The sequence below is a fragment of the Atractosteus spatula genome, chromosome 2 (genome assembly GCF_055471065.1).
Source record: "Atractosteus spatula isolate fAtrSpa1 chromosome 2, fAtrSpa1.hap1, whole genome shotgun sequence".
In the NCBI taxonomy this organism is placed as follows: domain Eukaryota; kingdom Metazoa; phylum Chordata; class Actinopteri; order Semionotiformes; family Lepisosteidae; genus Atractosteus; species Atractosteus spatula.
The window spans coordinates 38683009-38710918 of NC_142707.1; the positions used below are offsets into that span (position 1 = coordinate 38683009).

Here is a 27910-nt window from a genome sequence, read left to right on the forward strand (position 1 = left end):
TTTAGGAGCAAGAACGCGTAATTGTACTACACATGGTTCAATTAATGCTTAACTTTTAGAGACATTATTTAAATCTATCACACGTTTAATATTAAATATGCACTTCATCGCTTTAAGAATTTTATGTTGTATTATAAAGCACTCCAATAAATTGCTCCATGACTGTGCAGCATATATTGTTCACATATTTAAAGATAATCCACACTGCTTTGAATACTGAAGATAAATATACAAACAGAAACATTTAAACAGTGTTAGCTCTTTAAGAACTGTATTTTTAAACACCACGATCAACAAATATAACACTTCGAAAAGAAATAACAAATACACAAAATTTAAAACATAACATAATCCTGAAAATAGTGTGACACTTAAAGGATTACGTAAACCAAGTTTTGATGGAAAGAAAATCAGATATCATAGAGCTTCATCTAAATGAATGCATTAGAAAGGACAAACTTTAGAAGCACAATAATAAAGAGTAACTTCATTTTAAAACTATTTTGAGAGTTTAATTATGAAATACATGAATTACAAGCCCTTTCTGAGGCGTTCTACATATGCAATGTAATATGTTGCATTTTAGACATGAAACTCCATTTAAATTGTTTGAAGTTCATACATTTTTGGTCCTTTTTTCAGCAAGTAGCCTTGTTCATTCAAGGAACTGATAAACCCTTCAAAATCTGCCACCTACGGAACAAAAAATGGGAACTGCATTAAAGATTCTGCTGTGCAGTTCTTCAGAAAATACAAAAATACATATTGCACAAATTGGACTATAAGAAAAATCTATTGCTGCTAGAAACATACACAAAGCAGTTACTTTAATTTTCAGCACATGTATTTCTAAACATGTTTTAGTCTGGATTTGCCTATAGAATAAAACAAATTAAAGCTTTGTTACAGAACAAAGTATAAAATGAATGCTGTGAAAATGTTTTTTGTAAATCAATATTTTCATATAAATGTCCTTTTCTTTTTACTCTTTAATTTTTACACACCCATAAACTACATTTAAAAGACAGACAACAGTAACACATTGGCTATGCATTTTTACATGACTTTTGTTTAATAAGAGAAAGTGGTGGCATGATGGTGCATTAGTTAGTATTGCTGCTTTGCAGTGCTGGGGCCTTGGGTTCAATTCTGGACCTGGACCTGAAATGGGGTGTTCTCTCTATGTTCATGTGGGTTTCTAAGCAACACAGACCACTACAGACACTTGTGGGTATGTGGGTGCTGTTGGTGAGGGACATGCCTTTTTTGCTTTGGCATTGAACCTCTGGTACAGGGTAATGCTATGGTGCCTATAATGTGTTAAAAGATGAATGGCTTGGAAGTGGGTGGGTAGGAGGATCTGTCTACCCCTACTCAATTGTGTGAATTTGTGGTGTTTGTAGCTGCGAGATGTGTGAAAAACGCACATTTGTCCATTCTATAGCCAAATCAGGGGGTGTGTAAGAAAAATAATGTAAAAGTTTTCATTTTAAACTTTCAGCAGTGAGTCAATTTAACAATACATCTTCGTATCTGAGGGTGTTTTCATTTTTATGGCCACTAATCTTTCCTATGTGATACTTGCACTTGTTAATGCTGCCACATCCTGTACTTTTCTTTTACTACATTGTCTTCTGTGTAACAAGGGTATTAGTCTCTTTGCCAGGTCATCATTGTACGTAAAAATGTGCTCTCGACTGATGCATCCTATAATAATAATAATAATTATGCTGCGTAACAATCCTACATCGTTAGGAATCAGACATCTTAACAAATACTCCTTGTTTTGCAGGATAAATGTGTAAAAAACACATTTCAAATGGATGCCCACGTACAGTATCTTACCTGTATATGCAGCTCCTTAGCAATTTGGCGCAGCTGCTGGACATCAAACATGGTCTTGTAGGTCCGTTCTGCTATCTGGTTAAGCCCGGTCACAAATTTCTTTGCTTGTGATCTATTGCTCATTCCAGAGCCAAGCTGCGAGCGATCAAAATCCAAGTGACCAAATTCATCTGAATAGGTGTCCAGTAAGCTGTAGAATTCACCATTTAAATATGTATAAATTATCATTTTAGAGATAAAGGGAATACAAATTGTATGATTTGACTTTTAAAAAAAGGCTTTATAAATCAAAACCAGAAATTAAAACTGGGACACAGAGTCAATTGGCCCTTGAAAAATTTTTTACCAGAAGGCTATTTATTATTTGTTTGAAATGACAAAAGTCTGCTCCGTGGCTTCCAAAAAATAATTAGGCTAAAAAAATGCAGACCATAAACACCCACCTGTGTTTCATTATCTCAACTACATCTTCTGCATCTGTTTTTGTAGCCTTCTCTCGAAGTTCCAGTCTCGCTCTTGCCTTAAAATAATTCAATGTTATATGCCAAGATGTGCAGTAAGTACCTCACACAGTACATATTTTTTCTGAAGTCTAAATGTTTAAAAGATAATAATACCTTGTTTATTGTTTACACACACTACTACCAGATACACAGTAAAAAGGTTAAACTCTACTTCCAAGTAACCTGCAAATAGTTAAAAAAAGATAAAACTGCTCAGGAAAATATAGCAAAGATGAAAATAACTCCAAAAGAATAAGTTACATCATAAAACCATTATATATGTTTTTCCGTCATCAAGTATCAGCTGTAAACACTGAATAATCGTGACAACAAAGTTTCAACATCTTTAAAAAACACCTTTTCAACCAGTGGCTTTATGTCATATGCCTTTTACCTCAGTCAGTCGTATAAGCGACTCCAGCTGCCTAGTGGTGATGGGAATGCTGTCTGCTCCATATTTCTGCTTCCGCAGCTCCAGGTAAAACTCCTGCAGTACCTGAGCTGCTTCTCCAGTCAAAGTGGGGTGGACATAGTGTCGAGCATAACCCACATATTTTCTCAACATCTGGTGAGGGATGGGTTTAAAGCTTTCTCCAGGTTGGACCTGCAAGTCATTCAGGAGTAAATATCTTAACACGAACATATGGTTGTTTTTTTGTTATAAACTCTCATGTAGAGTCCAACATTTTTAAAACAAAATGTATCAAAGAGATGAAGCAAAATAAAGTAAGTGATATTAAAGGTGTCCTAATTTTTTTTAACTCTTATGCTGTTGTACACTGCTTTCATATACATTATGTAAACAAAGTCACCTTTAACTTCTCTGATAAAGGTTTATCAGGGAACAAATCCAAAGCAGAAGTGTTTAAATCCTGTGATCTGTTCCTTGTGACAGTGGCACTGCTAAGAACCTCTTTCTTCCCTGACCGCATAGCCATGACATGTTCAGACAGCATGTGGTCATGATCTTCATTTGGGGTGTCCAACAGAATGAATACCAAGTCAAACCTGGACAGCAGTGCACTCCCCATTCTGCAAAACATACAAAATGTAATTGAATGCAAACACAGAAAGCATCACACAATCATAATGTTACAGCTGAGAGGTCATAAAATTTCAAGACAAGAATTCCAGTTTGCATATTACAGCTGAGCTTACAGACAGGTAAACAGTGGATCAAAGGGAATGTTCTGGTGAATTACCCTGCTTAATCATGATAAAGAATAAACATTAAACACACAGAAAGACATCATAAGAAGGCAAAGGAGAGGTACTGTAGGAAGAACAGAGACAGAGACAAGAAAGGAAGGAAGTTTATGTCAGGTGAGAGAACCTTGTTCTGATCAGTCTTGGTTACTGTCTAAGTAATTCAAACCTTGTTTAAGGGAGCTTTATTATGGGAATTTCTGATTTCCTTTCTTGAGGACTCCTTTTGCTAAGACAGTGGTTCTCAAACTTTTTGGACCAAGTACCACCCCTAATCCAACTAAAGCATCCAAGTACCACCTATAAGCCATATTCTCATAGGAACCCCAGAGATTCTCAATGACCAACATGAGGGCGCGTGCACACACACACACTCACACATACATATAATAAATATTATAATAATAAACTGAATTTTTGAAATAGCGCCTTTAAAGGTGGCTTCTCAAAGTGTTTTACAGAAAAAAAACATTAACAACTAATAAAAAAGCACCATTTCAGTGAGAGGGGTGAGCCTGTTTAGTTGAGCAAAGCAGATGTGAATTAATTTTTCGAGCCTTGATACAATTCACAACAGAGTCTAACAGATATTAAATCGTCAGGCATTTTCTTGACGGCAAAGGTCTCGCGGTGGATGTTGTAATGCGTACATTAATTTCTGGAGCAACCTATCTAATTCGTGCAACTACACCGTTATGTCGGCTTGTCATTGCTCTAGCACCGTCTGTACAAACTCAGACGCATTTTATCCAGTCGAGGCCATTCTCTTCGAGAAATTCATTCAGAAGCTGAAATATGTACTCTCCTGTAGTTCCTGTTGGTAGCGGTTTACAGAACAGAAGGTCTTCATGGGACATGCCCTCAAACTCGTATCTAACATAAACGAGCAAATTGGCCAAATCGACTACAGACTCATCTAATTGCAGTGAAAAACATCTGCTCATTTTAACGCGCTCTATCAGTGTACTTTTGATATAATCCTTCATTTCAATAATTCTATGAATGACTGTGTCTTTCAGGGGGAGGGGGGCAGCAGGTCGAGCTGTTTAGCAGCTTTTTCTCTACACATAATACATGTCAGCTCTTTTGCCAACGGTAAATAAGGTTCTTCAAAAATAGTGTAGCTTACCTGCTTTAGCAATCCGCAAGCTTGCATTTTTCCGTGTTTCCGTTTTTATTTCCGTATTTATTTAAAGTTTTCATTTCATGCGCATGAGAGCGAAACACAGAGACGCTCGGTGCATTTTTCTCAAATTAGAACAGTTGTTAAATATTTTTCTGTTATCTATCACGCTTTCCTGTGCTCACAAGATTACCTGCGTTCGTAGCACGTATTTCTATGCATTCCTGTGTTTACAACGTTGGCATTGTTCCAAAATCACGCACATTCTCCTTTCTCCCTATTTGCTGGAGATACAGTAGCTTTTTTTAAATACAATTGGTCACTTGCATCCGTAGCACGCATTCCTATAGAGTGGTATAGAATTACAGAGTATCTCTTGTGTCCACTGAAGTATTAGCGCGCACTGTATCATAGTACGTAGGTTGCGTATTCGACACGTATTAAAATACAAAATATGAAAACCGTTCCGATTTTTCAGCGCACACGACACAGTTCCAGGGTCATTTGGCGTACCACCTGGCGGCACTCCACGTACCACTGCCGGTACGTGTACCACAGTTTGAGAACCACTGTGCTAAGACATTCTTTTCTAGTAGGTGATGCCTTTTGGAATAGGGAGATAAGATTCCCATTCACTTTTGGGCATCCAGGTTATAGGAAGGGAGTTTTATATTGCATTGCAGGTTACAGCATTAGCATTCTGGGTTTTCTGGGTCTGAAGTACATAGTCCTCTGAGATGCCTTGGTTTGTAAATAGTGTAGCTATTTTTGCTTTTTTGCTTATTGTTATTTTTTTAGGTTGTGTTATTATGTTGTTACCAAATATTTGTTTTGTCCTAATTTGCCTCCGAATTATTACTTTTTTTTTTACCAGAGCTGTCATTGTTGACATTGGGGTTATAATATATAATACTGTATTTATGTAAGTTTAAGGTCACTGTCATTTATTGCAAGATGTTTTTAGTGAATCTCTGCTGCTCCTCCCAAAGTTTAAGGAAAAGATAAGATGCTGATATTGGAAACATCAAGACACAACTTAAATCCAAGGGACTTCAAGGAATTGATAGTGCTTGTTTATCACACGTCCTTGAAATAAGGTACGTCAATCAAAACAGAAGATGCAAAACTATAAAAGTTAAGTTTTAACTGAATTTACTGCTGTTCTTTTTTAGTGGTGGATTTTTCTCAGTATCTAAACAAAACCTTTCTTAAATGAATTGTTATGTGCATACTTCAAATTCTCAGAGACAGTTTTGGCTCTGTTGTAGTGTCCTCCAACAGGGTTTGCAGCTGCAATAATTGAGGTTCGTGCTGGTAAACTGCAAACAATCCCCGCCTTTGCCAGGCTGATGCTCTGCTGTTCCATGGCTTCGAGCAGGGCTTGGTGCTGATTCCCCATCTTATCAAATTCATCAATACAACAAAGACCTAAATAAAGCAGAAATACAATGTAGAAATGGGTATGTTGATACATAAAAGATGTCTACTGATAATTAATTTTTTTTCTACATTTCTCTAAGGAAATTAAAAGAAATAAATGCAACAAAACTTTCCTTTTTACAAAAGGATAAATGTAAGCATTTATCTTGTTTAATAGCTATATTATGGCTTAAAACTGTCATCTGCCTTGTCTTGAATTCTAAATCTTGAATTTCCTTTGCAGGTTCTACAGTGTTTTCAAAATGGTCTATTTTAGTACCATCTGACAACTCCATAAGTGTTTAATTATACCTGAATCTGAATCTTAAAACATTCACATAAATTAAGTTACATTACATTGAAGGCTTTCGATCTGCAATTTAAGAATTAACTTTTTATTAGGAAATGTATTAAAAGCCTTCAGAGATTATAAATGTACTGTTTATTGTATGTTGTGTCCACTATTATCATTTCTTGTTCAGAGAACACTGACAAGTTAGTGGAGCCTTTTCTAAATCATGCTGATTCTATCCTAGAGTTCTATTTTCATATACATGATCTATGAAGTCCTAATCGATTCAATAACCTTGGAAGTAATAGACAATGTAGTCTATAATTACTTGATTATTTTTTTATATTTTATTATGGAGAGGCACTGTCAGAAAGTTTTCAGTCAATGGGTATTACTCCTGCTTTCACCAACTGTTGCAAGAGTTCTGTTAACAGTTAACAGTTCTGTCTATAAACATCTTGATTCATCGAGTAGAAATTTAACCAAAGACTAATTCAGTGAGAACTCAGAGCAGCACTTACGGCATTTCCTGTCTGTGTTAATTACACCCATCCCTGAAATTTATTTTCAATATTTTTTTAAATGGAGGAGTAACCCTATCACACAAACTCTTACTACTATATTAAGAAATTCTGTAATAAAGATTAAGTTAATTAAGTCTAATTAAATTTACACACCTTGATCTCCAAGTACCAGTGCTCCAGCTTCTAGAGCATAATCCCCAGATCCGCTGTCTCGGGATAAAGTCACTGTGAGGCCTGAGGTAGTTGTAGTATTACCACACACATAAACACCACGTGGTGCAACGCTGCAAACAGCCTAAAGCAAATTAGTGAGAATGCATAGTTAAACTAGCAATCACCATTTAATCTATCATCTCTGAATATTTATCATGTACAGAAAAAAATGATTTTGATCTAGCCTGAGAAATCAGGGTGAGTAAGCTAATTATCCCCAAAGATGTGTGATACATATTTTTACTTTCATTCAAAAGGCTTTTTTACACAGGTGCATTAAACAGCAAATACACAATGATTATAAGCAATCAGTGTTAAATCAGAATGTGTCAACTGTTTTTATCCCCAAAAATATAGTGTTAGTTTGACATCTGGCCCAACAATGTTATTGAAGCAGAAATCCTGGGGGAACCTTCAAGACATGGCTGGATGAGATTCTCAGCTCAATTACTGTAGGTACCAGCAACCCATCCATCCATTTTCTTACCACTTCATCTAATGTAGGGTTGCAAGGGGGCCCTAGCCAGTCTTGCCAAGCAATAGGTGCAGGGTGGGGGACACAGACACAAATATGCACATACTCAGAGGGCCAATTTTCTTAGAAGCCAATTAACCCACTAGTTAGAAGCAACATTCTGTGATGTGGGGTGAGACCGCTATAACATTACAGTTGCAGAGCATACAATACAATTTAGACATTTATAAAACAGATTAGATTAAACATTTATTCTGCACTGGAAATCTAAACAAGACTGGAATAAATGTTTTGTTCTTTTAGGTAAAATTTCCAAGCCTTTTGCTTACCTGTAACATTTGACTTTTACCCAGACCAGGGTCTCCTACAACAAGAACATGAGGGTTTCCTCTTATTGATATCCGATTCTTATCATCCACATACTTTTGACAGCCCCCAAATAAGGCCAGTATCAACCCTGCTTTCACCAGCTGGAAACAAACAAAAACAATACATGTGGGTTATCTGAAGTTCTCAAAAGAATTTATAAAGTTGATCCTTGAAAATATATAAGGATGAATATTTTATTCCACAGATAATGCATTTCATAATTTTTGTAGAAAAACATAAGGAGTTTACCAGGCACTTACAGTAATACATCTAGCACTTCTGTATCATGTATTTGCATAACGTACTGTACTCTTTCATTCTCAGTCGATAGGTAATAAATGTGACAAATACATATTGTTTGTTTCTTCAATTAAATTAAAAAAATTCCTAGATAAAAAATAATGTATCTACGGGCATTCAATGATATTATATATATGTGATATTATTAATAATACTGGATTCTTAAAAAGATTTTTAAACATATTTACAAAATCAACTCACCACATGGCCATAAATGGCTGGACACAATGAGCTAAAAAAGAAAAGAGCATTGTCAGGGAATTATTCTTGATTATGATTATTCTTATATAAGGAAAACTTGGGTTATTAAGTTTAACACAGTAATTCACAATGTACTTCTTTCTTACTGTGGGTGTTAGGACAGTGTTTACCATAAAAAACTGAAAGAACCAATTTCAAGTTTAATGTCTCTTTCTAATTCAGAATTATTTATTGTATTTTATTATTTGCTATTATTTGTGATGTTCACATTTTTTCAGAACATTACTACTGTATTATTATAAAGTATTGAAATTATGCTGAATCACTTGTTAGTAAACAAATAAGTACATATTAGAAAAAAAATGGCCCTTACTTGACCATGAATTTTAAAAGGTTTTCTTCAGCTTGAATCTTCTGAATGGTCTGAAGGTCATTGAAAGAGAATTCTATTAATGCTCCCTGGCTCTCAGACTCCATCATATCTTTTTCTTTCTGCCCTTTGGAGTTGCTGATGGAGTTAGCATCAATGTACAACAGAAACATGCACTTATCTTTTTTATGCTTTGCAACTCCTGCGGGCATAGAAAGAACACAACAAATGATACATACAGTACTGATAAGTAGTAAAATCAACTCAAGATGGTAAATGTTTACACTGTGAAGAGCCAAAGTTAATTGTACACATCTAAACAGCATTATTAGCAAGCTTTAATAACATTTCTCATGCGCTGAACCTACAGTACTCTGATGATAGATTGTCCATGACCAATTACTCGTAATACATTCATGCTCATTTGAAAACAACAAATGCATATCAGCTAAGGCAGATTTCCCCATGGTATCATTACAAACAGTCTGTTTTGAAAAATCAGCACTATCCCTATACATGCGTCATGCTTAAAAACCATCATGTAATATAATTACTGAATTGATTGCATTGCTTTTACTGTTTCCTTCTTAATGTCTTCTACGAAATCATTTTACCCATCAAGAAGCAGATTCATCTTGCATGGAGACGAAGGAAACTTATGAAAAAAAACATGAGTAGCTTGAGTAATAAAACAAGAACTAGATTTAAATATATATTTTCATTTATAAATTGCGTACAAAATGACAGTCTGCACATGGATGGGATCTGAGATCTTCTGAGGCTTAGAATCCTTTTAGAATTGTGTTTTATATTTTTCTGTTTTATACGAGAAGAAAATTATTTATCAGTTTGGCCATGTTATGGGACTCTTGACATATGAGATGAGCAAACATCCATACATATGGCTTTTCATATACACCATTATATACAGTTTATTATATTCTATATATATGAGAATACAAGAATTCTAAATAATATTTTAGCAGTTTTAAATTTAATATCTAGGGAACCCCAGGATATTAAAGAAGGTCTCTGAGACCTTCCCAGATGTCCCCTAGGGAAATATGTTTGCCCTAAATGATAGTCGGGTTTTTGCTGCTTCTTCCCGATTATTTCAATGATGACAATATCACTGTTCTCAAAAGAAAAATCCCTCGATGACTTTGTAAAAGATTCCATGTCTGGGCTTTTTTTAAAGCCTTTCAAATAATGCAATGGAATGTATATCAGCCATTCCACATTGAGGAAGAATGATTAACACCTCATCTTTGACAAAAAAGTCAAGCACATTATGCTGAACACACCCTGAACTCTTACAGTGAAATACCAATTAGAAATGTGTAGCAGCAGTTAATGAAAAACAGCCACCTGAAACTAGAACTAACCTTCCTCGCTAGACACCTTGACAATCCCTGTGATGGTCACAGTGTCCCCTGGGACGCAGCTGTCCACAAGGCCCTGAGAAAGTTCGCATTCAATGGTCCGAGGTATTCGTCCAGCTTCTCTCTGGTCATCTGACATTAACTCTTGAACCCTGAAGAGAACATGAATGTTCCAGAACCACTTAGGCACTACATAAAAAACAAAACCTCTTTTTCAGGGGATCTTGTCAAAGCTGAGAGAAAAACAACATTTTGTTATTGTTATTTTTGAAAAATATTGTTAGTTTATTGTTGACATGAACAAGCCTTTTACTGACTATATTTTTCATTTGTAGTATAGCTGGGTTCATCAGAAATTACACATTTCATTTATCAGAATAGGTAAATTTTTGGTACATTTTGGTCCATAATGCAGTGTTTCCTAGGAACATAACTATCTCGTTATAGCAGAAATGGCTATATAGACTAAGTGATGCACTGTGTTGACTGTGATGCACCAGATGTAACGCTTTGCATTTAGACAAAAACCCTCATAAAATGTGATACTTGTTACTATCCATCCATTTTCTAACCATTTCATGCAACTCAGGTTCAAAGGATAGCCAGAGCCTATCCTGTCAAGCACTGCACAAAAAGGCAGCATACAACCTGGATGGGACACCGATCCATAATAGGGCACACACAGACACAGACACACGTACACTCATACCTGGGCCAATTTTCCCAAAAGCCAGTTAGCCTACCAGTATGACTTAGAAATGTGGGAGAAAACCAGAGCACCCTGTGAAGACCCACATGAACACAGGGAGAACATACAAACTCAGATAGTGCCTCAGGTCTAGAATTGAACCCAGGGCCCCAGCCCTGTGAGGCAGCAATGTTAACCACTGCGTTGTAAATGTTTAATACTTGTAGATGTATTTTGTTTCAATAAACTAAAATTTTAATTTCAATAAAGCAGAACTAAAGTATTTTAAGTAAAACAAAACCTGCATTGAACTTAATTAATATAATTTCCAAGTTATTTTACAAATGTTGAAGTTGTATTGTTTGAAAACACCTTTCGTGTTCTGAAAGCCACTGAATTTCTAAGAAAAGAATGTGGCACAAATACACTGATTTCTCTGCAATTTATTAGGATATGCACAGTCACAATCAATTAATCAATGCCCAGACCAATTACTGTAGCTACTAACTACCAAATGGGCCAAATGTAAACTTTCTTTCTTTCTTTAAATGAATGTTGTCTGCCATCCTGTACCTATTGAGTTTTAATTTAAATTAGCATAGTAATTATAAATACAAATTTAAGTACCAATTTCCCTAAAAAGTTACAAAAATAACTAACTGCCATCTATTTAATGGCACTTCCTATCTCTTAGCCTCTGATGCCCTATAATGCCATTTGCAGTATCATTAAAACGATGATTTCCATAATACTGCAATGCGTCATTGTGATTCATGGAAGAGGTTTCCTTGAAAGATTTTTAATACATTTACATTACAAAATTTGCTAATTCAAAGCACGACAGCAAACAAAGCCTTTGTGCCTCACACTTTGATGTTTACTTCTATTTACATTTTCTTTGTGCCAAACCACAAAAAGTAATAGGCTTACTTAATAGTCTGCCAGTCCACCGTTAGTGTTAAAGGTGAACTTCTGTTTGGCGTGAATGATCGGCTGCGACAATCTGTCTGCGGACACTGAGTATGAAAGAAGAACAGACATTTTAAAACAAAGCTGAAAGAACAAGACCAAAATAAAAAGATTTGTCCGTTTATCATTCTTGGAGCCTCAAGAGAAAATTAGAATACATTTTCTAAAAATAATTAAATGATAAAATCATAAATTTGAGCTGAAACACTCATAATTTCCCCCCACCTTGCATCTTGTTTTGAACTTCACATTACTTTGAAGTACAAGAGCAGTTTATGATATTGTCGGAAACCAAACTTCCTTTTTTTACATGTGTAATTTTTAGATGACATTAACTGTAAATATTTTGATAGCCTATCATTGTATATGAAAATGAAAATACCCAAAGCCCAGTAATTCATGTATTTGCACAGCATGAATGCTTTAGTAATATTTTGTATTACTAATATTACCATTACTATTAATATTACAATTGTAACTTTTTATACAATATATGGCAAATATTGCTGTTAGTGGAGGCCTAGCACTACTAGGTTTGTTGAGCAATATATATTATTCTTTAGAGGACCAAGAGATGGTAATAGGTAACTTCAGAAGAAAGCTTGTCCACTACCTCTCAAACATGGTTTTAGATAAATAAAATAATTCATTACACCATATAGGTCATCACACCCTGTTTTTAGTTGTCCTGGGCCTTGCTACAGCAATATGTTCAATTGTCTTTCAAATAGCCGAACAATTCCTGAGGAAGTATTCTCACAAACCATTTCAATGAAATGATGTCTGAAGGAACGTGAAGAAAGAGAAGATTAAATTATAAATTATAAGCCATTTCATGGAGAAATAAGACTTTGATAGAAAACCTAAAACATTTTAGTTTGGGTGAAACCACTACCTTGGTAGGTACAGTGAACTTGCCATCAGGGAGTTCAAGGCTCTGGATGTGTCCACACGTGTTGCAGGTGAAAGCCATCTTTGTGCAGAGTGGCTTGATATTACTGACTCTCACTACAGTTCCCCGAAGAGCTACATATTTGCCATACAGGTTAGCGCGGAGGTTCTTCAGAGGTGTTAGTGGTTCGTAGTTGTAAATCCTAAAAAAATAAGCACATTAATGCACAAAGGGGGGTTGTTTTTTCCTCCTTATCCTAGTATCCATTTTAATGGATATTTATATGTATACAATAAATAAAATATAAACGGAACAATTTCAGGTTTATACTATTTCAGCTTGTACATGTTAAAAAACAGATTTCATTTCTAAAAATAAGAATGGATGACAGAATTTTCAAAAGCCCCTTTTGATAGGGCCAATTTCATCCTTTCACTGAAGAAGGAAGGAAAACAAATTGGTTGTTTCTGAGACTTTAGTACTTCTGTTTATTATAGTCCTTGTTATAATATCCATGTTCAATATCACCAAGGAACTGCTCTTAGACATAAAATGTGTACTGAAAAAATGCCTGTTACATATTGCATACATATTTAGCACTTGGAATAAGAAAATCAGTTGTAAACTCAGAGTGCAGGAACCTTATACCAAAGAACTTTCAAAAGCAACACACCATTAATACTGTACATATTATAATGACTACAGCTGCCAAATACTAAAAAAAGAAAATTTGTACCTTGTTTTTTATTACCTGGCATGGATATATGGCATATTGACAATAGGTGGTACCCCACTGGGAAGCCCTTCTTGTTCCTGCAATTCTGTGGCATGTCGCTCCAGATCCTTTGTTAACACCTGGAAAATAGTGAGAAAACATTAAGTCAATCTGACAACATATGACAATATATCCAGATGAATGACCCTTAGTAATTCCTATTTAGCTGCTTATATTAAAACATTTCATTGCACATTTCATTGACAAATAACTGAACTGAACTACATTTTTATTTAACATTGCAGGACAGTTTCATTTAGATACTATATACAGATGAACACCATTTATAAAACCATAGTTTCCAGAAGTTGTTAAACAAATCTGCCATTATCAGATTTATAATATGAGTTTATGTGGTAGCTGGATGTTTTCATTTAATGCACACCTTTTTAAGTAATTACTACTTAAAAAAACACAATTAGATATTACATTTTAAATTTGAAGTAACAAGTTTGTAAATAACCTTTAATGTTTCACAGACAGATCCTTTGTTAACATGACCCATCGTATTTTAATATGTCACATTTCATAAATGTTAAGACTAAAACACAGATAAGATTAGTATTTTAACAGCGAGTGGAGCTTCTTCTTGGAATGCATAGGAATGCATACCTGATGCACTGCCAAACCCAGGCAGTCCAATGTTTTCTCTGGCATATCTCTGAGCTCTGCTGCTAAATTGGGGATTGCTTCTGTGATATTTGTGTCCTGCACAAGATCTTTGAAATCCACCAGTATGCTGCCTTTCCTTTCAATTTCATCCTGTTAATAATCAAAAGGAAAAAAAAAAAGTCTTCCTATAAAAATTGAGACATTCCATAATCCCAAACCAAGACACATAACAAAGTGATGCATTAAATTGGCCTAGCAAAGGATGTTGAGAAGATTCTATATTTGATAGCCACAGTATATTTATAAGCCAGTGAGGATTCAATTTAATCACTACAAATATTCCCCCCTTTTGGGGGTCTCCTTAATGGCTCAATCAGTAGTAGCATTTAAAACAAGAGCAGGCAGAACTCATCAATTATGGGTTAGAGACCCATGTCTTGTCAATAGCTAACTGTGAGTGGGATTTCCTAAGCAGCCGAGGTTAGGGCAGGATTAGCTGGCCAGGGTTCTCTTGGCTTTTTGCAACACAGATGCTTCCAAGCATGTGGTGCTATCAGTGAGAGCGACACTGTGACATTGCCTGTCCTTCCTCCTCCGCATTCCCCATCTGTACTACACACTGCCAGAATGTCACTTTATCTTTTACCATGTTAAGTGGCCGGTCTCCCTGCCACCATACTATTGTGCCCCCTCCAGGATCCAGCTCTCTCGCACCGCATAGCTTTTGGGGAAAGTGCAGGTCTTCCTATAATCTCGTCTCTCCTACACACACTTCTCTTCATACTTGTCACACTTGGCACTGAAGCACTCTTACCTCTCAAGAGCAAGCACTTGCAAAAACAAAACCTGCGATAACAACACAACAGCAGCCAGTTTGCTGCTTCCTTTCTATCTTAGAGACTCTCCGATTGCTCTTAAGGCACAAGCAGTAGCCGAGACTCAATCTGTGAGATCTAGGCCACTCTCTCTTTTCTGCACACAAAATATATGCCATTACCTTGCCAGGAGACGCCCCACTCCTCCAAGTGCTAACGACTCCAGTCGGCTCAGGCCCAGCAGGCCAACCCTGCTCTTCAATAATGTACTTCATTCCAACTGGGCCATGTGAATAAGCTGTCACACAGATGTCTGTTCCAAATCTTTGATGCCCCTCAGTATAAACTAATTTATGTGTTCCTCAAGCTACCTTGTAGCCCACTGATGTTCCACAGTCCTGTAACCCAGTCACACCCGTCATTAGCAAAAACTCCCCACTGAAGCTATCACTCTCTCTCCAACTTTGCTGAAGCCTAGACAGAGACTGAATCCCTTTCCTCCCATCCCACCTAATAAACCAGAAGAGCGGCTAATTTCATACAAAGCCTATCCGATAGTTCCTTTCCCTCATGTGAAATCCCAGCCATATATAATTCTACAGTTTTTCTCATTAACGGACGGCTCAATGACACAACTTTGGTCCTGGGTTTTAAGCCAAAATGGTGGCTTTCTCAAGGAGCTACTTCTCACTACATCCGATCGGCACTGCACCTCTAGTAAGGGGCTTCATAGCCAGTGAGATGTTAAAAGGCAAATTGTTTGAAGATAAGTATAGGAGGGGTCTGCTTATGGTTCCTCATTCCTCCCTACCATTCATAGTTACGAGCAGACGTGTTGAAAATACTCTGTTCCTATCTTGGGTTTTCAAAAATAAATTGTGATTTTAATTTAAAAAAAACATTGTTTTGTTATATATTTTTCATTATGTTTGCCCACTTAAGGACATTGAAAGCCAATATCTGTTGCACAAAGATCTAGAAAACAGTCACAACCAAAAAAGAAAACTCTTCACCTTGTCATAAAGTTCAATTCTGGCAATGCAATACCGTTCAAAGGCCTGAATCTTCTGTACGTATGGTGAGCTCTCACTGTAACCTAAAAAACATTCAAAAATCATGCAAAGTTTATATAAAATTACAACATTTAAAACTGTGTAAAGAATTTAAACCCCTGATAATAACTATATTGTTGTACAACATTTTGAAGATGCTTATTTAATGATAACTTCTTCCAGTGACAAATTTGTTGATTTTTCTTCTGAAGCCACTTTAAAACTCTTGTAGACTCCGTATACAAAAGGCCACCCAAAAGCGACTTCTCAGTTCAATGGCAATTGGTTTTATGACACCAAAAATATTAAACCATTCTGCTACTTTTTCATAACTATACCTTCAGAAAAATAAAGTTTCCATCCTTTATAGCGGCAAGCCGGGTCCAGTGTGCTCTGTGTCATTCGAGACTGTGTATTCCGTACACCACCTGGCTCTAAAACAAAGAAAGAACAGTCCCACTAAAAGCTCCTTTCCAAAGCTGTACTTAAAGGCACATGAATAAATAATACTGTAAATGTATAAACTAAGAATATAAAACACAATATTACAATGGAGACCAAGAAGGAAAAGTGGAGATTTTTCTGTTTCGCACTTCTCTTTACGTCTCTTACCACCAGGTGAATATAGAACAACATGACAGCAAGAGTACCTGCGTCTCTGTTGGCTCTCGGACCGATGCCACCTTCTCTCCAAGGCCTTCCCCTCCAGCTCCCACTTTGTCCTCCTCCTCCTCTCCCGTAACTCCAGGCTCCAGCACCCCGCCAACTGCTTCCTGCCCCTCCTCTGTAGCCTCTCTGCCCCCCTCCCCTCCAGGTTCCCCTGCCTCTCCAGTCTCCACTCATTCTAAAAACCTCGCATTCAGATTCTGAAAATGGAAGAACAGACGAAAACAAGGGTTAGGAGAGAGAGAAGAGTGTTCACTAGGTACTGTTCATTTGATTGTTAGTCTAGTCGACTCAAAATCCCATCCAGCCTTTTATTAAAAGATCTCAGAGTCTCCACTTCAACACTTTTGTTTGTGAGTTTGTTCTAGATCATCGTTACTCTATTCTTATACAGAACCATTTACTAATTACTGTCCTAAATGCATCTCTTTTTATCTTCCTCTTATCCAAGAGAACAGGGTCACTATGTATCCCAGTGAATACGAAGTAACAAAGACGGGAATGGATTTTATCATTGCCCCCAAAACAGACAGAATTATATTAACTTTTAAATTATCATTACGCCTTTGCTAAATTTAACAATTCTCAAATGTCACAGAGAAATAAGCAAATGCCTGAGAAAAGCAGTGGGTCTACACATACCAAAAATTAAAATATTTTGTTAACACCACAATAGGTATGAATTTTTGTACTAACACTAACAATAACAACAATAGCACAATAACAATAATAATGCAGTTATTTAAGAATTCAAGTTGAAGCCAGTCACGCAAGAACAATTTCAAAACAAGAACAGTAAATCAAGCAGTACAAGCAACAAACTGAGCAAGCGCGATTCATGATTTTGAAAAAAGGAACTTACACTTCAGAAACTATCATCTAGCTGTTATAACTTTCAAAGCTTCTATGAAAATCAAATTAAGACATAAGTGAATTTTATTGATAAACTGATCAAACGTGCAGCTTCTGTTGACATTTTCAGGTTTAGCGCGGTAAATGCGTCACTACCGTTTCCTACTACTACTAATAATAATAATAATAATAAGTTCAATTTTGAATAAAGAGTTCAATAATGAAAAAAAACTGTTTGCAGTAATTTTATAGGAAACATATCGGTCTTAACTGCAGCAACAATTAGTGGTTATATAATAATAAATAGGTATATTCTATTCGTAATGTTTTGAGTCTGCGATCTGTTAATATGCCTGTATGTGTTGCTTATCTGTGGCTGTTTACTTTTCCTTAATTCGAGAGGAAGTACTCACACACGTGGGTAAGTGTCTTAGCAAGGCAAGCAAGAGGGAGTCCCAAGCTTCCACTAAAATATCTAGCATCATTACATCGCTGAATTGTGGAGTTTCCTGACGATGGAGGAAAATGGGGAAGCTGTTAATGCTCAGTGGACAATTAAAGAAGGCGATTACGTTGTGCTGAAACGAGAAGATGTATTTAAAGCAGTACAAGTACAAAAAAAGAGGTAACAATCGTCTGTTTGATCCAATTCAACTACTTATCCCTTGTATAACTCGTAATACAGTGTATTTTTATGAAGAAACTGTGCTTACTCTTTTAACTGAACCTTACGTTAAAAACTTGTATGGTTTTATCTACATTCTTGCTTATTACCTTTCTATTTGACTATCATGCGAAGTTATAAATATTTTTTTTTCTATTACCGCAATTCATATTTGATATCCAGTATTTTAGAAACGGTTTCAAATATCAGAGCCTCCCTGTTTTAGGAATGTGTTAAGCTAATACCTTTTATAATGATTCAGCTATTGTGTGTCGACGTCGATATTTAGGAAGCGTTGCCTTATTGCATCATTTCATCTCCTAACCCTAATGTTAAAAATAAACGTTTATATATTTATATATTTCCTCAGCATTATTTTGCTATGCTCGCCTTTTCTCAGTCTGGATTGCAAACAAAATTTAGAACACACGTAGAAATAAGCCTTAGGTAGGGTAGTGAATCAATGCCTCATTTGCTGTTTTGTCATAATACGTCTGTCTATTGTTTATTTTATGCCTTTGCTTAACTTTATGTTGATTTTCTTGATACAGGAAAATAATTTTTGAAAAGCAGCGGTTCTTCCTTGATAACGCTATTGGTGAATTGTATGGAACTAATTTTGAAGTTGCTTCTGGTGGAACTCTTCAGCCAAGAAAAGTGAAACATGAAGAAAATCCTCAAGGTATTACAACATATGTTATGATGTGTAGAAGCTTTGTATGTATGTGCCCCCAAACTTTTCTTTAATAGTGTGCATTGAGGGACTTTTGTTACCTCCCTTATACTGAAACTCAGTTTCCCTTTGGGATCAATAAAGTCTTCTCTGTCTAAACTAATGTTCTACATTGTATATAGTACGGTGGTACCGTATATGGTATTGGTATTGTATATGATACATATATATGGTACAGTTCTATCCAGTTTGCCAAGTAAAATAATGTTTAGAGCTCACTGGATGAGTCAATATACCCATTTAATTTATGTTAGTTGGCATTAAGTATGTCATTTATGCATTTTGCATATTCCAGTCCTATAAGGTGATTGCTTCCATTCTTAGTCCTTGACAAATAAGCAACACACTGTACTTGATATTTTATCAGTCTAACTTAAGGATCAAATAAATGCAGGTTGTGACTCACCACAGTCATAGATGCTAAACTCCTGCAGAATTATTTTGATTAGGAACCCATGGAACACAGGAATATGCATGCATGTGTAACAAGGAACACTTCAGTGAACAAAGCTTCGAATACAATCATTCTTTGGAAAAGGAAAGGGTGAAATCCTGACCATATTGAACAGAGTTTTGATGTATCTCGTGATCCACCCTTAATTTGTGATTTTATTTACAGAGACCAAGGAAGCAGGGATGGACAACAGAAATATAGTGGATGATGGAAGATCCCAGAAACTTACCAGAGATGATATTGAAACTTTAAAAGAGCAAGGCTTAAAGGGAAAGGTACATCGCTCAGTGTTGTCTATTGCCTGATTGAATCCTTAATTATGTTATGTTGTGTTTGATATTGAATTTTCTTCAGTGTGATGTAAAAGAGTATTATATTTTGTTAGAGTCATGTGTAGCAAAGCCTTCTGTCCTGAAAAATATGTTGTGTTCATAAAAATGACAAACTAGGGATCCAGACTATACATCTTCTAGACTTGTGAAGTAGCATTTGCTGACTGGGTTGTGTGACATTTGCCTATAAAAATAGCGGATAGTATCAGGATAGTGGGAGCAGGAACATTTGGAGCTTAAATTATCTGATTTGTTTTCAAATCTGACTGGCACATCAGCAACTTACATTGTGCAATGTTTGTTTTTGTTCAACCTCCAGGAGATTGTGCAGCAGCTCATAGAAAACAGCACAACTTTCAGAGATAAAACTGAATTTGCACAGGAGAAATACATCAAGAAAAAAAAGAAAAAGTAGGTTTTTTAAAAAACAAAGGCTATATATTATGAAGGTAGAGTTTTAAGTGATTGTATAGAAATCCTTTCTGTATGCTGGAAAATACTGTAATAATTATGTATTTTATCTATATGAGTAATGCAGAATTTTGCACACTATTTGCCCCTGAGTTTTACTATCTGATGTTATTTCAGCCTTAGTTATATAACGTAAGACTGTATACGATTACCATTATGAATATTTTCATATCTTTCTCTTTATTTACTAGAAATTATGGAATAAATCATGTCTAATCCTAAAATATATTGGATTAAAAATGAACAGCTTTTATTTCACTTGGATCATTGCTTGCTTAGAATTGTTTTTTTTGTCAGTGAAGTTTAATAATCAAATAGACATTGAGAAGTCAATAATAGTACATTTGTATATTTTGCTCATATATTATTTTTTACTTACTTAAATCTCGCCATCAGACATACTCTTGACAAGTAACAGTATGCAGCCAGGTGAAGGCCTGTTTTGATTTGTTAAATGAAAATATATGAAGGATCATTGTTATTTTACAGGTATGAAAGTGATATAACTGTTTTGAAGCCTTCTACTCGTATTCTAGCATTGATGTATCATGGTAGAGAACCTGGAAAAATATGGTAAGTTGATGTCTACCAAAATAATAGTTAATAACCAAAGCAGTTGTTTAGGTGTTATAATTATGAACTTGTTCAAAGAAGAAAAACTGTAAAACTGTAATCCTTATTAATAAACCTGTGTATTCATTAATACCAAAATGTTCAGTTATTAACTCTAGTACACAGTACTAATATTCTTTGCAACAAAAATTAGTGTTTTCAAACCAGTATTCTTAAAATTATCTACAGAATAGATAGTGAAAATCATGTTTTGAATGTTTGCATGTTCTGAAAAGGAAAATGGTTGTTTCACATTAGGATATCAAGTATATGAGTATGAAAGGATAACAAACATTGGATAGTGAGGACAGCTGTCATGTGTCACTCTAGTATTCCCTTAATTTGATTTTTTATAATTGTTCTCCTTAGCAGTCTTTTTCTTGTTATGAAAAATACTATTTTTAGAATTCTTTTTTTAGAATAACAAGTCAGTTCTTTAAGACCTGCGAGAGTTCAGTTTCTACAGATTTCTATAGTTCCTACATTTTATATATATATAATGTATAAGTTTTCAGCTTATACATCATATAGTGGAATATTGTTTGTCATTTATTTTGCTGTTTGCCTCAGAATTATAATCAGGGTGGCTTGGACTTTTTTAGCTTAGTTTTGAATTTCTGCTTTTCTTTTCTTGTAGCCATTTACGTTATGACACTCTGGCACAGATGTTAACTCTAGGGAACATCCATGCAGGCAGCAAAGTGATAGTGTTTGATACTTGTGCTGGGCTAGTTCTGGGAGCAGTCATGGAAAGAATGGGAGGTATGATGTCCACATTGTCTGATCAGAAATGTGCGTAAAATACAAATGTATATATTTTGTACAACTCCTTTTAGAGTTTACTGTCAGTCTTATGAGAAACAAACACGTTATTAATAATAATTTTGTGTTCAATATTCAATGTCTTCCAGCTTTAAAGATGTCACCTGTCTTTAAAATACTGTATATTACTGACTCTTCCTAATTGTATGTACTGAGATTTTGAATAGTGAATTAGATACTAGGGTTTTTGCAAGAAAGTTATGCTGGTGTTTTAAATGTTTTGTTTTTTTTGTCATATATCATTGTTGACTAATAAATGTTATTCCTGTTTTGCCATAATCTTGTGTTTTTGCAGGCTATGGGTCAGTAATACAAATGTATCCTGGGGGAGGGCCAGTCAGAGCTGCTACAGATAGCTTTGGCTTTCCTGCGCACTTTTATCAAACACTTCATGAGTTTCCCCTCGCTAAAGTGAATGCCCTACTGGCTGGAGCTCTCTCCCTGGAATCTGAAGAGAAAAGTGGTTTGGAAGATAGCAGTACAGGGGCAGGAGAGTTGCCCCAAAAAACTGTATCTGAAACAGAAGAGAGAGAGGCAGAGCACAGCAGCCCAGATGCAGAAGCTATGGAGGTTACCGGTGAGGGACCAGAAGACAAATCAAAAGCAGAAAGAGAAAACCAGAGAGAGCTCAGAGTAAGCTTTGTTCCTCAAATAACATTTGAAATTTAACAAAGAGAAAAAGCCATAAAATACTAAAAAGATGAATATTTTAAATTATGCTTGGTGGTAGCTACAGTGTAAAACCTAAAACAAAAACTGCAAATTACAAATTGAACCACTTGTGGACTTTTTGTTCGACCAGATATTTCTTCTGCTCAGAAGCAACCTGCCAAGTGCTAGAAAATGGACTGTGATATAATTTTTGACATGGTCCTCAAGTAATACCTCCTCTGTTTCAAATCTTCTATTTGCAGATAATCTGCTAATCAGCCTTTAAAGGATGTTTTAAATAAAGGTGTTAAATTGACGTTGGTTCAAAAATGGTTGTTTGCTCTTGTTCCACAAACTGTATTTTTTTAGGTTCAAGAAAAGAAAATTAAACTTGAAGAAAAAAGAAAGAGACTTTTGGCTGCTGCCTCTTTGTTAGAAGGAAGAAATGCAGATGGGTGAGTTAGTTTTTTATTGCAGCTCTTTTGCATAAAAATGATTCTGTACATCCTTATTGCTCATTTATTGGGCATACAAACAATATTTTTTCTTTTCAGCTATGCTGGACATGAAACAATTCCTTACATAGGAAAAAATGTTTTTTTTTCCTAAACTGAGTGAAATGATTGTGTATTTTACAACCTGTTCTTCGTTAAATATTGTGGTGGCCCACATAAGTAAATCATAAAGAGAATAATTTTATCTATTTTTTTTAACTGTAGAAACAAGTTAATAAGACTGTAATGGTACAATAAGGAGGCTACTAGGATGTAATTACAACACAAAGGCAATTGGAGTAGCTCAGACTATTGTATTTTTAATTAAGGTAATTACCCTGCTTCGATATGAAATGTAAAATATAAAAAACGGGATTAAGATTTTGAATAACTAGAAAGTGGGTGGATAAACTGGCTCTGAAGTCAGTGAGAAAGGAAGAAAAGATATAATCAGAATCCATTACATGATAGCTGCTAGTTCTGGTGAGGATCCTGACCGACCAGAGCCTATCCCAGAAGCCATTTTGAGCGAAGCAGGACTGAAAGCTCGTATTTTTTCTTGCCGTGCCATCAAAGGACAAACAAAAAAGGAAGATCTTAGAATAGCCAGTCAGATTTGAGAGGTGTGAGAAAACCCCTGCAAATGCAGGGAGAATATGCAAACTCTACTCAGAAGGCACCCCATTCTGGAATCCAAGCCAGAACCCAAGAGCTGTGAGGCAGGAGTCCATAACATCACACCACTTCACCACCCCTATAGAATAACTAAAGTAGTGTAAAGTGTTAATAAAGATATTCATAACGGAGTATGTGTACATACAGGAGATTCCTTCATATTATAATAAGGAAAACTACTTCACAACATCTCTAACTTAAGGAGTTACTTTTTTGATAAGCGCTCAGGAAGTGTTGAGCTGGTGCTACACTTGCTTGGCTGTTACAGTAATAAATAATGCTTTTGATCCAAGTTGTGTGGTTTGAGCTAGAACGGCTGGCCCCAGGATACACGTCTAATGTTTTCAAAGCAGAAAGAGGTATAAGTCTGGATGCTGATTCTCTGAAGAGCCCTTTTGTACTTCTGTTACAATGTCTGTATGTTGGCTGTATAAGCTGGGGAAAAAGTGTAAATCAATCTGATTTCTCCTAACCTGAACTAGCCTCCACTAATTCACACTGGACATAATGGTAGATTCTTGTTAAAAATTGTTGCACTTTTCTGCTGGGACATCCCTTGAGTCAGTATTTGACACTTATGATGAAGTTGACAGAATGTACAGAAAAGAGTGCGATGAGCTTGTTTGAATGTGGTACCTTGGGAGTGGACACCACAGTTTTAACAATTGGTCCCTTCCTTAAAGAGTGGTTCCTTTTTGCTCTTTCCCTTAGTGCAAACCTTGGAATCAGAAGTTCAAAGTTATCAAAGTCATGTTCTTACCTTCTTTTCCTACAGGTTGATCATAGCCAGTAGGTTTCATCCATGCCCTGTGGTCCTTTCTTTATTGAAATTTGTGGCTCCGTCTCGACCTTTTGTAATATACTGCCAGTATAAAGAGGTATTTATTATTCTTCTTACTCTGTTATTTTATCTTTGCTTCCTAAGAGATTAATACTAATCTCTCTTTTATCATTTTGGATTTAGCCTTTAATTGAATGCTACACAAAGCTCAGAGAGCAAGGTGGAGCGATCAGTCTCAGGTTGTCAGAAACCTGGCTCAGGCATTATCAGGTAAGCTTCCCAAATTTTGCTTTCATCAACAAGAGGATAAAGGTGTATGTAGTATCCTCGATTATTTTGTTAGCTAGGCTTGATGGGCAATTGGTTGTTCAATTTCTTGTCTGTTTCAACACCTTTAGAAGCCATATGTTAAGCTGTTTGCAGTATTAATGTGTACTTAATTAATTTGTAGTTTTCAGTGTATTTTCTTGGCTTTGTCATTTTATTTGCTAATAAACTCTCTATAATATTCAGGCCTTTTAGAATAATTTTGGTTTTCCACCTGAATTGTCCAGGGCCTAATACATAAGGCCCTCCCTTTCCCTTCTTGCTTTACCAGTCTCTTTCTAAGACAGAGACGCAGTGCCCAAATCTTGCAACGCTACTCCTCAGTTGACCTCATAGCCAGCAACGAACGTGATTCTAAGGCATCGTTGGCCTTAGTTCTTCTGGTTCATTATCTATTTCTGAGTTTGTGAGGAATAGTGTAAGTTAGGGGTGAGAAGAATGTATCCTGCAGGCCAGGTTTGGCCCACCTGACAGTTGCAGACGGAGCCATCGATGATTCAATTCACGTCTTGTCTGAGCCTGCATGGCCTACACTGATGATGCAGGAGCACTTGGTGATGTTACTGTATTGGTCTTGCACACACAGTACTCTCTGAAGTTCTGTACCTCTGCCCATTTGGGGTCTTCCTGTTTGATATGTCACTTATCAGGTTTGACAGGGACATGTAGTTGCATGAAAACAATGGGGGGAAAAATTGATCCCGCAAGGCCTGTACACACTCTTGTTCAAGATTTGGAGGAAACCTCAGTGACTTCACTGCTGGTGGTTACACTGAAACTGTACTAAGTTTTTTTTTTATAATCTCAATAGGAAATTTTTGACATAGTAATAAGAGCCTTGTAATTATGTTATCAACAGAAATATTAATAGTGCAGTTCGAGAGAAGGGAAATGTCAGATTTATATTCATTTTTACAAAGAAATATACATGTCAGCATTTGTGCAACAGAAAACTTTAACCAAAGAGCGATAGTAATAATTGGAAGTGAATTTTTTGCTGTTTTTGTCATTTATAATATTTAGCAAATCGAGTGTTCTGAATTTTTGCTTCAGAACACTGTCACACAATTTACCTTTAACTTTGCCCTGTGCCTAAGGTTAATTAAAAAATAAACTACTAAGGATTCAGCTCTGACACATACAAGTTTTTTTTCTGTGCTCTGTTCATGAAGCTCTTTAAATTTTGGATTTTGTTTGCTGGGTCTTCTTCCTGGTTGAAAATGCAGACCAGCAAGCTGTTTTCCAGTTACCAACACAGGTGCTGAGTGTTAGTGACATTAGCCCCTCAAAGCAGAGTTCACAAGTGAATCTGATCTCTCTGACTTGATTCCAGAGCCTATATTAATAATATTTTAGTCCTGTACTTTACCAACTGATATGGTAATTTGTTCCTCAAAAACTGTTCATAATGTTTAAAAGGTCTAGCTAACCGCCCGGTATTACTCATTGTTACCACCTTAACAGTACTGAATTGTCAAAATAAGAAATAAGAACATTAGTGCATGTTAAGCATTATTAGCCCATTTAATTTAGTACAGTAGTTAACAAGATACAATATGTAAAAAATTAAAACTATTTAACATATACACAGCCTAAGCTCAAAGTAAATATCTTTATAACTGCTCGGCTATTAAAATTCTTTCTATCACTTATATTTTTATAACCAAGGGATTGTTTTCCTTTTTTTTTCCTTTTGTAACACCTGGACATTCAACAGTTTTTGCTAACATGATGTTAAAAATAAAACAAATTGTAGCAAAAATGCTTCATACAGCCAAAAGACCATTAATAATCCTGAACAAAATAGATGCAGTACATGGAGTAATGAGTATATTTTGCTGAATTACCATCTAGTGAAAACGCAAGGACTGATAGTTGCATTTAAGAGAGAGATGCTTTATTGTAGAAAAAGACAAACTCAAAACACCAATAAATAGTACAATGTAATGGTTGTGTGTAGTATAATTTATGGTATGGATGATTGTTCTAATCAAATCTGGCCAGCCGTAGCAAGTGAGTTTATCATCCCTGTTGTAAATGAGTGCAATTTTCTAACAAATCTGATTGGAGAACACTGCCACTTGAAGTAGTGTATGAGCATAGTTCAGTTAATCTATTTACACTATTTTTCTTTACGTTGAAGATTTTGCCGAACAGAACTCACCCCAAGCTGTTGATGAGTGGAGGAGGTGGATATCTTTTGTCAGGAACCACAGTTGTCATGGATACTGCCAAATCTTTGGGACCTCAGAGAGTGGAAGAGCCAGCACCTAAGCGGCAGAAACTTGAAGAGACCGATGTTTGACTGCAGAAGCATGATGTCCAGCACTTTTCTTCAGACATAAAAATATTTCGAGAGTGAGGCATGTATCATTTTGGTGCTTTTAAAATATTGTGTTGGAGTGCTGAAGGATGCAACAAAAATATTTTTAGAAATTTGCTTTGTTTTATGTGGCTTCTCTCCATCATGAGGCAGTGAAGCTATATTGAGCCTTTTGTATTCAAAAGTGGGCTTAGAATTATGATTACCTAAAAACCATTACTGAACTTTTTCTAAAAGTTTATTTCAAAGTAAGTGCCAAGCAAGAAATCAAAAACTGTACTAGAGCAAACATGAGCTGTTAGCCAAGAGACCTATCTGTATATATTTCAATAAACTACTATGGAAAAATGTTTTTGTTTATATTTTCAAGAACAGTGTATGTATAAAGGGAGTAAGTTAAATGTGCATGTATTGTTGAGAATACAGAGAGAAGTACAACTTCTACGTATTTTACTTTTAATAACGTCTGTTCTACCCTCTAGGGTGAATTTAAAGAAATTTCTAATGTTGAAACATTTATTTTGAAGGAGAAAAAATATTGGGACAGTAGGTCAGGTTGAGTAATTGGGTAGTGAGAAAAGAATTATGACTATCCTTTCAACTTGTCTCACCTTGACTTTGATGACTTTGAGGTACCATTTCTGAGCCAATTTAACTTGAAAGAAGCTACAAAACAGCCACATTTAACACTGCACTTGAGTGGAAAATGATTTCCTTCTGTGTTGTATAAAAGGGCAGAATACAGTACTTATGTGCTTCTGTCACCAGCATTATTTTGTTGTCCATAAGCAATACTTGCCTTGGCTATGAAAAGCTGTCATAAGTATAAGATTTGGATGTGGTGAAGACCTGGTGTTTTAAACATCATCCAATTTTTTCAAAAGTAGTGACAATAAAATGAGTTGTGTGATATTTCTCAGCTCTGTTTCATTGTGCCTCATAATAGAAAATGGGAACTGTAATGTAATTCAGAAATATAATTAAGGATCCCATTGCCTAAGGTTTTGATTAAATTTAGGTTTTATAAG

At 35.7% G+C, this 27910-nt stretch overlaps 2 protein-coding genes across 3 annotated transcripts; one reads left to right on the forward strand and one right to left on the reverse strand.

Annotated features, from left to right (window-relative positions):
* Window positions 1-254: 254 nt before the first annotated feature.
* mcm8 (minichromosome maintenance 8 homologous recombination repair factor) lies at window positions 255-17677 on the reverse strand. Its single transcript, XM_088904716.1, has 19 exons — window positions 17554-17677; window positions 16676-16891; window positions 16364-16459; window positions 15987-16069; window positions 14159-14308; window positions 13523-13626; window positions 12775-12973; window positions 11841-11926; window positions 10226-10374; window positions 8844-9042; window positions 8471-8501; window positions 7930-8070; window positions 7066-7207; window positions 5910-6105; window positions 3161-3380; window positions 2743-2952; window positions 2289-2365; window positions 1846-2035; window positions 255-693 (listed from the first exon to the last, which is right to left on the reverse strand). Exons 2-19 carry the CDS (start codon window positions 16866-16868, stop codon window positions 601-603), a joined length of 2559 nt encoding a protein of 852 aa, XP_088760842.1. The 5' UTR covers window positions 16869-16891; window positions 17554-17677; the 3' UTR covers window positions 255-600.
* Window positions 17678-17953: 276 nt separating this feature from the next.
* trmt6 (tRNA methyltransferase 6 non-catalytic subunit) lies at window positions 17954-27230 on the forward strand. 2 transcript variants are annotated; one of them, XM_088907318.1, is made up of 11 exons: window positions 17954-18168; window positions 18759-18889; window positions 19560-19669; window positions 20046-20137; window positions 20687-20770; window positions 21447-21601; window positions 21927-22264; window positions 22652-22737; window positions 24227-24329; window positions 24416-24502; window positions 26703-27230. In XM_088907318.1, exons 1-11 carry the CDS (start codon window positions 18059-18061, stop codon window positions 26862-26864), a joined length of 1458 nt encoding a protein of 485 aa, XP_088763444.1. In that variant the 5' UTR covers window positions 17954-18058; the 3' UTR covers window positions 26865-27230. The 2 variants fall into 2 exon arrangements, with proteins under 2 accessions (XP_088763444.1, XP_088763450.1); XM_088907324.1 differs by having other exon boundaries at window positions 21447-21571.
* Window positions 27231-27910: the final 680 nt, after the last annotated feature.